General features: G+C 39.8%; 1 protein-coding gene across 2 annotated transcripts in view; it reads left to right on the top strand.

Annotated features, from left to right (window-relative positions):
- The window catches only part of wnt7bb (wingless-type MMTV integration site family, member 7Bb), a 61,558-nt gene extending 54,464 nt beyond the window's left edge, over nucleotides 1–7,094 (top strand). For both annotated transcript variants that reach the window (XM_052119606.1, XM_052119605.1), the window contains exons 3-4: nucleotides 287–558; nucleotides 4,627–7,094. In XM_052119606.1, coding sequence (XP_051975566.1) covers nucleotides 287–558; nucleotides 4,627–5,106 — 752 coding nt within the window. In that variant the 3' untranslated portion in view covers nucleotides 5,107–7,094. The remainder of the gene's footprint in view (nucleotides 1–286; nucleotides 559–4,626) is intronic.
- The last annotated feature ends 701 nt before the right edge of the window (nucleotides 7,095–7,795 follow it).

Here is a 7,795-nt window from a genome sequence, read left to right on the forward strand (position 1 = left end):
AGAGCATTGCTATGTGGTTGCTAAGGTTTTATGTGTGTTTTTAGCATCCACCAGGAAAAATCATAAGTCTGAAGTCTTCATAAATTAACAGCACACCTCTCCTCATCAAGGCACATGATTTGAGGTATCATTCATGTCCATTGCACAAACGGTGTGGGATGAGTTACGCGCCAAAGATTAATACTTAGAGTTAGGGGATTGTTCAACACCAAATAGTATGGATGCAAATTTTCTGTGATTGCGTCCTGTTGAACAGATATCACAGCCTGTTCCCTCTTCCCCCCAGGCAGCAGGGAGGCGGCATTCACCTACGCCATCACCGCCGCTGGGGTCGCCCATGCCGTGACAGCCGCATGCAGCCAGGGCAACATGAGCCACTGCGGCTGCGACCGGGAAAAACAGGGCTACTACAATCAGGAGGAGGGATGGAAGTGGGGCGGGTGCTCTGCTGACATCAAATACGGCATCGAGTTCTCGCGGAAGTTTGTGGATGCCCGCGAGATTAAGAAAAATGCTCGGCGATTGATGAACCTTCACAATAATGAAGCCGGACGAAAGGTAAGATTAACTCAAAGCACTTCATTTGGGTTTACAACACTGTCTCCTTAAAGTCGTAATAATGGGACGAGATGGCAAAATCGTAAGAAATCGTTCGAGCTGGCTCTTGTGGATGTGGAATGAGATGAGGAAAGTGTTTTACATGTTCAGTCATTGTATTGCATAAATAAAAACAGAATGAGTCTCAAATTATGTTCACAGATCAAAGTGTTGTATAAGAGGCTAGCTTAAATTTGATGCATTTATTGTAACAATTTGAAATTCTGTTTGTTGAATGGTTGGTCTCTATGGGAATAAAAGACGTTTCATTTCATACAAGCCAAGTAGTTTGATATCTTCAGGGTTGTCATGGTTACTTATTAAACGTATTCCTCTACAGATTACAGAATACATGCTGTAAAGTGTCATTTCTAACGTTACAATTGTTACAACTACTCAAGGTCAGTAAGGTAATTAAATACTTTGGATTACTTCTTCAGCTCTGGGAGATTTTTTTCACTTGTTTTGACTAAACAAATAAATAAAGTAAGAAAATACACAAAATGTATTCTCTGAAAAAAAATCCTAAATATCTTATGTAGTTTCGCTACTCAATAAATGTATTTTGTTTTAAGAATTTTTCGATATTTTTACAGGAAAACTATATTTAAATTCTCATTAAGAATACAATTTTTGCAGGACATCTTAGCCCTGATATCAAAGGTCTTACTAGAGAAAATGTTATACTTTAACATTAATTTTCTTCATAGAAATCATTTTCTAATATAATCGCGCCTAGTAACAGATGCATGTAAAGGCAAGAATTAGCATTTTAGCTTAGCATAAAGCTAAATGTTCACATGACATTTTACACAAGGTTAACTATTTTTGCTGCTCCAAACATTAAAACCCCACAGCGTTTACACAACAACATCCTTTTCATAGAATAAGGCAGAAAATATATTTATATCCGATGTTAAAGGCTATATCGGTAAGCATTCTTGTAAAAAAAACTCACAAAAAGCATTGACAAGCCATTTAATCGTATATTTATTGGATTCATGTTGCATCTGTCAAAGCATTTCTAACTGATTTTTTGTTAAGCTGTAGAAACATGATGTAGCTCCTCTATTAAGTACATATCAAGAGTGTAGAAGCGCTTGTATGAATGAAACAAATCATAATAAAGTGTTTCACCGCTGTTTAAAAGATCCTCGGATTGCATCATTTATATGGTTAAATGTTTTCCAACTGAACAGACTAAATATTAAATTGAACAAATGACAATAAAATACAAAGTAACCTCTTCAGTAATCAAAATACTTTTTTGAATGTAACTGTATTCCCATTATGTAATCCCATTACATGTATTCTGTTACTCCCCAACTCTGGATATCTTATGAGTTCGCCATCTCGTACGAATTATTATGAGTTGTCAATTAAACAAGTGATTATTTTCGCAGAAATATGCATGCAACGTTTCGACAACAAGGTTACGAAAATCCTGTGCACAATGCTTTTAAAATACTTTTGGGCATACTCATTTAAAGGAGACCTATTATGCCACTTTTTACAAGATGTAATGTAAGTCTCTGGTGAAATCTAGTTTCTTTTTTATTCGATATCAAGAACATTTTAAATTAATTTACTAAGCTTTGTTGTCTAGCAGAACATTCATGCAACATTTTGCACGGTTGCATGGTTTCCTCCACACAATGCATTTTGCTAATTTGATTTGGGCTTGTAAGCTTTCCAACTTTGAAGCTTGGAAGCAGTTTTTGGGCTTTAGTTACTTGAAGAAACAAATAACAAATTCTTCTCCATTAACTCACTTTGAAATGACAAATGCATTCAGACTTAAATGTCTTTTTTTCATTTTAAAGAAAGGGAAAAGGAAAACATTTTAGCGTTTAGGCATTTGGCTCCTTTCAGACATGCGGTGTGGCTCATCTTTGTAGCTCTTGAAGGCCCTCCAAAACCATGCAACTTGTGTACGGGTGGCACAGTTTGTTCTTCTTATGCACAACAGGTGTTTCAGGTGGGACATCGAGGATGCACACGCAAATCTATCTGGATTTGATCCGCAACAGCGGCTTGTTTCGCCTTGGCCAATTACTGCATGTTTTTATGCGCTGTGGCGTCGTCTTGATCCAGGTTCAAGCTCGGTTTGGCCGTGCGCCGCTCTGGCCATGTTTGTTTTTGATAGCTGTTAGTCATTCCAAGAACACAGAACAACATGCAGAACCGCATGTGACTGTCACATGCACTCCAGTGACAAATGGATCTAATAAATAACACTGGGCTGTACGGTGCGAGCCCACGAGAGTCTGAGCTGAATCCGCTTTTAAGCCCTGAGCGTGCAGTTGCCAGTTGGAGCCCGGCCAATCCCATTGCAAGCCGCTGCATGGAATCATCAAGACGAAAGCTTGTAACAGGATATTATTGCAAGTCTTTCTGCTGTACTGCTCTCGCTCTATTGAGTCAGGCATTTTTTCTGGTCTTTTATAGACGACCCACAATGGCTATATTGGAGCCTTGGGCTGAGCGAGGGGTGGGAGGTACCACGTGACTCTTGAGTATGGGAGAATATGGAAGCTGCCACGATGGAATTTCAATTGCTATCATACGTGTGTGTGGTTGGAGCAAGCTTGGCCAAAAAACTGGTCTACATTAGCACTGTGGATTTAAGCGTATCCAGGCAAATATAAACAGTGCTGCGGGCCTTCGGACGGCTCGTGAAGTAACACATCGTTCATTTTGAAACGGCATTCCCTGGGGGCAAAAAACGGACTCGATGTAGGTTGAATCAACGTTAGTTATGAACGTATTTATCCGCAGAATCAACGTTGATATATTGAAGCCACAAGCCGTACAAGAGTTAAGATAATCAATGTTTTACAAGGGAACAACTTGGTTAAGTAATGGAGGATAATACAGTTTATGTTTAATGAAATTGAAATTACTCATTGCATGAATGGCAGGATTAATAAAACAAACATTATCCTGGTTATTAAAAGTCTACAAAACTTAATGAGCTGCCTTGCTGTCTACTGCCTACATAGGCAGCTGCCTTCTAAGCATCCTAACTGAAACAAAAATACAAAAACTGAATGCAAAATGCAACAGCATTCCTAGCATGTTGGTAAGCTTATGGCGCAATGTACTAATAAACAAACACATTTTGCTGGGGGGTCTGGGTAACTCCGCGAGTAGTGATGCTGACAATCACACCTTGAGTCCCGAGTGCTGAGTGACTCCAGCCAGGTCTCCTAAGCAATCAAATTGGCCCGGTTGCTAGGGAGGGTAGAGTCACATGGGGTAACCTTCTAGTGGTCACTATAATGTGGATCTCGCTCTCGGTGGGGCGTGTGGTGAGTGGATGCTGCGGAGAATAGCGTGAAGCCTCCACATGCGCTACGTCTCCACGGTAACGCGCTCAACATGTCACGTGATAAGATGCGGAGGCAACTGAGATTCGTCCTCCGCCACCCGGATTGAGGCGAGTCACTACGCCACCACGAGAACCTAGAGCGCATCTAATCTGTATTTGTCATAAACTCACAAAAACAGCCACTCGCATCTTCCGACATCTTTTCACTTGAGGGATTTCTCAACACAGTGGCAGCAGCTCATACGCGTAGGCATACTGCCAATGCATTTAAAGGGGCTACGTTCAATTAGAAAACAAATGCACTTTGTAACGCGTTACACCCAACACTGATTATCACTAAGGTTTCACTACAGATATCATGGTTAAAATATGGTTACTGTAGTAAAACCATGGTCAATTTATTTCGAGGGAATGCAAAACTATTCCCACCCTGTCCTCTATGGGACTCCGTAGAAAACAAAGTTGGCATTTACAGTTGAGCGAATTTAGACAATCAAACACGCTCTTTCTGTGTGCATAGTGAAATGCTTCTGTTCACTGTTTTTGACTTATTTTCAATTTTTATGTTGGCTTGACAAACTTTACCCATCTAGTTTTAGTTGCATTTCGTATATGTCGAGATTCGTTCATTTAAAAACCTTCCTTGATACTTTAACATTCTCATATATTATAACCGTTTTTCTTATTGTTTCTTGCAGGTACTCGAGGAGCGAATGAAGCTGGAATGTAAATGTCACGGCGTGTCGGGCTCCTGCACCACCAAAACGTGTTGGACGACCCTACCGAAATTCCGTGAGATCGGCTACGTACTGAAGGACAAGTACAACAAAGCGGTTCACGTAGAGGTGGTCCGAGCCACGCGACTACGGCAGCCCACCTTCCTCAAGGTGAAGAAGGCACACGGATACCAAAAGCCCTTTGAATCAGACTTGGTCTTCATTGAGCGCTCGCCGAACTATTGCGAAGAGGACGCCAAAACTGGCAGCGTAGGGACGCAAGGGCGACTGTGCAACCGAACGTCGCCTCACACGGACGGTTGCGACCTCATGTGCTGTGGGCGGGGCTACAACACACACCAGTACACGAAGGTGTGGCAATGCAACTGCAAATTCCAATGGTGCTGCTTCGTGAAATGCAACACGTGTAGCGAGCGAACGGAGGTGTTTACCTGCAAATGAACAAACGTTTTCTGGGCGTAATGCAGGTCGACGAGGTTCAATAGGACGGGGAAGTGAAATGGACAGGAAGAATGGGAATTTTAATCTATCAGCTCTTTAAGGCGTCGTTTTGCACAGCAGAATGTATATTTGCTTTAACACAGAGTTAAAATACTAAACTCTATCGGTAGGTACAAGCCCAGTTTTCGACCAGAGGAACATGCACTGATTTATCCACACTGACTCAAGTGCAACGTTCGGAATAGCATACTAGTACACTACTCATACTATTTCCGCCATGTCTACCAGAGATAGTAAGAGTTGTGTGCTAGTATGCTATTCCGAACATTGCTAAACTAACGGGCTGCAGGATATCAGCCGTGCCCCCGGTGCATTCTGGGATTTGTAGTGTTTTTCAAGGGAAGCTCTTTAAAGGACTCAAATGAGGTTCTTCGGATATGGATATCTTGACAGAACTTCTTGGAAAAGCAAATTAAGCCACAAGACGTCGTGTCATCTAAAATGCCGTGTTTAAGAGCGAAAAGGAACTAGACATGTTGACTTTTATTTAAGAAGGAGCTCTGAAAACAGTGCGAACTGCAAATTAAGGACGTATATGCCTCCTAAATGCCAACTGGAACCTGGTAGAGTATGTTAGTTATCCAGTCACACTGGAGCTTGTCTGTTTGAACACTGAAAATAAATTATTATATATTGTATGTTATAGTCTCCTAAGGAACCGAAGTGCTAACGGGTAGAAATTATGTCTTATTTTGTACTAAGTGTAAAAAAAAGAGAAAAAGACTGAAGGGCCCAGATGTTTTGAACGAATTGTTTGTGATTTTTCTGCAAAGGCTAATGATGTGTTAACTTCCGAAACCACTGTAATTTCTTTTCTTGGTCAGCTGATACATGTTAACATGGGATTATCTTTGCTGTAATCCAGCCGTAGTTCACAATAGAAATTTTGGTCACTTTTTTCCAATTTAGCAATTTTCAATCAAGAATCCTTCCTCAATTCATTAAATGTGGAACGAATATATATCTGGATATGTTACAGAGTGCTGCACTGATTTTTCTTTCTATTCAGATACAAAGTAATTAAAACTAAAATAAATATAAATTTGACTGACATTTGGGATGTTATTGCAGTTGATATAACTTTCTGCATCTAAGAGTAAATGGATTTGCTTTGGGATCCATCCTTGGACATCAAGTGGAAACCCAACTTGGGATGCACCGATATAAACATTTCTGACTGATGCCGTTACCGATTTTAACAAAGAAAAAACGCTATGTTGCCACTTATCTCATTTTGTAAAAATGTACAAAGAGGTACAAAAGCTTTTGTTCTAACAATAAATAGTTTCCATTGAACATGCATTGGATCTGTTGAACACACGAAAGGCCGAACCTTTAAAGAGAGACAATGAAAGATAAATAGATGATAAAAACATACAAAAATATTGAAAAATATCTAAATATCATAGCATGATGCTTGATGTGACAAAAAGGTTATTTTGTACTTCTAATATATTTTTGCACTTCTGTTTTTGCAGCTCAAAACTACAGAACCGTTTGTACTGTTTATAATAGACCATCACAAATTCATGTTTTGCATATGTTGGGCAATTCCATGGAAATGTCAATTACATCATGGAAAAATAAAAGTTTTAACCAAAGGAACAAAACCTCCTTTTAAATTCTGTAGTGGTGTAACGGATAATGGAAAATACTGTCCAGACCGTTAGAGGGCGCCGCTTGCTTACACAATGCTGAGTGAAGTGCAGATTGGGGACGCAATTTTTGACCTTATTGTGATTTCAATCTTAATTCAATCAATCGTGCCAATTAATGGACACCATACCAATGTCTCAGAAGTCAAAGTCAAGCGTTTTGGATGGTTTATGTCATCATGTATAGGTAAGTGATGCTTTCACAACCGTTACGCCTGTAACAACGGTTTTTCTTCATTAATGTCATGACATGTTCTGAGTAGTGCCAGCCCTTCTAAATTCTGTGGCTATCGTTTATTCTGGATTGTGCATTTGAATTAAAAGTGTTTTTACAAAGTGTGTTGATAATTTATTATAAATGAACCATCGGTTTTTCATAACTGTGTTTTCATGCTTAAAACCGATTTGCCGATGGCTTTAATTTGGTCAATAATTGTCTGATAAATATTGGTGGACGATACAAACCCAACACAATACCAGTACCAAAATATAATAACATCAAACAGTGACCCCTATTATTGTTCATGATTCCTCAATGAACATTATACTAACGTTTGTCTGCATAGTTTTTCATCAAAATGCAATAACTTGCTCTGCATCTGAAACGAATTTCCTTTTTGGATGAGGTCACGAATCCGTTGTATTTTTCAGCCCCTCCCCTCCAACAAACTGGGTACATTTAATATGTAACGCCCACGTTTTATGAGCATATCAATATCAAATGGATAAAATCAAGTCCCGTCCTACAATATCTCGAATATCCTGTTTCACAAGATCAATACATAGGATCACAGGATTAAAATGGTTTCATGCTGACTTATTTTAACAATGGACGTTAAACAGGGGTGGACTGGGAAGAGAAATCGTCCAGGGATTTTTACATAGAAACTGTTCCAAAAGTTGTTGGGGGGGGGCTGTCCTTTTCTGCATATAGCTGCCCCCTTCGGCATATCCCGGCGCCATTTTGTGGCCCG

The sequence above is a fragment of the Xyrauchen texanus genome, chromosome 46 (genome assembly GCF_025860055.1).
Source record: "Xyrauchen texanus isolate HMW12.3.18 chromosome 46, RBS_HiC_50CHRs, whole genome shotgun sequence".
NCBI classification, from domain to species: domain Eukaryota; kingdom Metazoa; phylum Chordata; class Actinopteri; order Cypriniformes; family Catostomidae; genus Xyrauchen; species Xyrauchen texanus.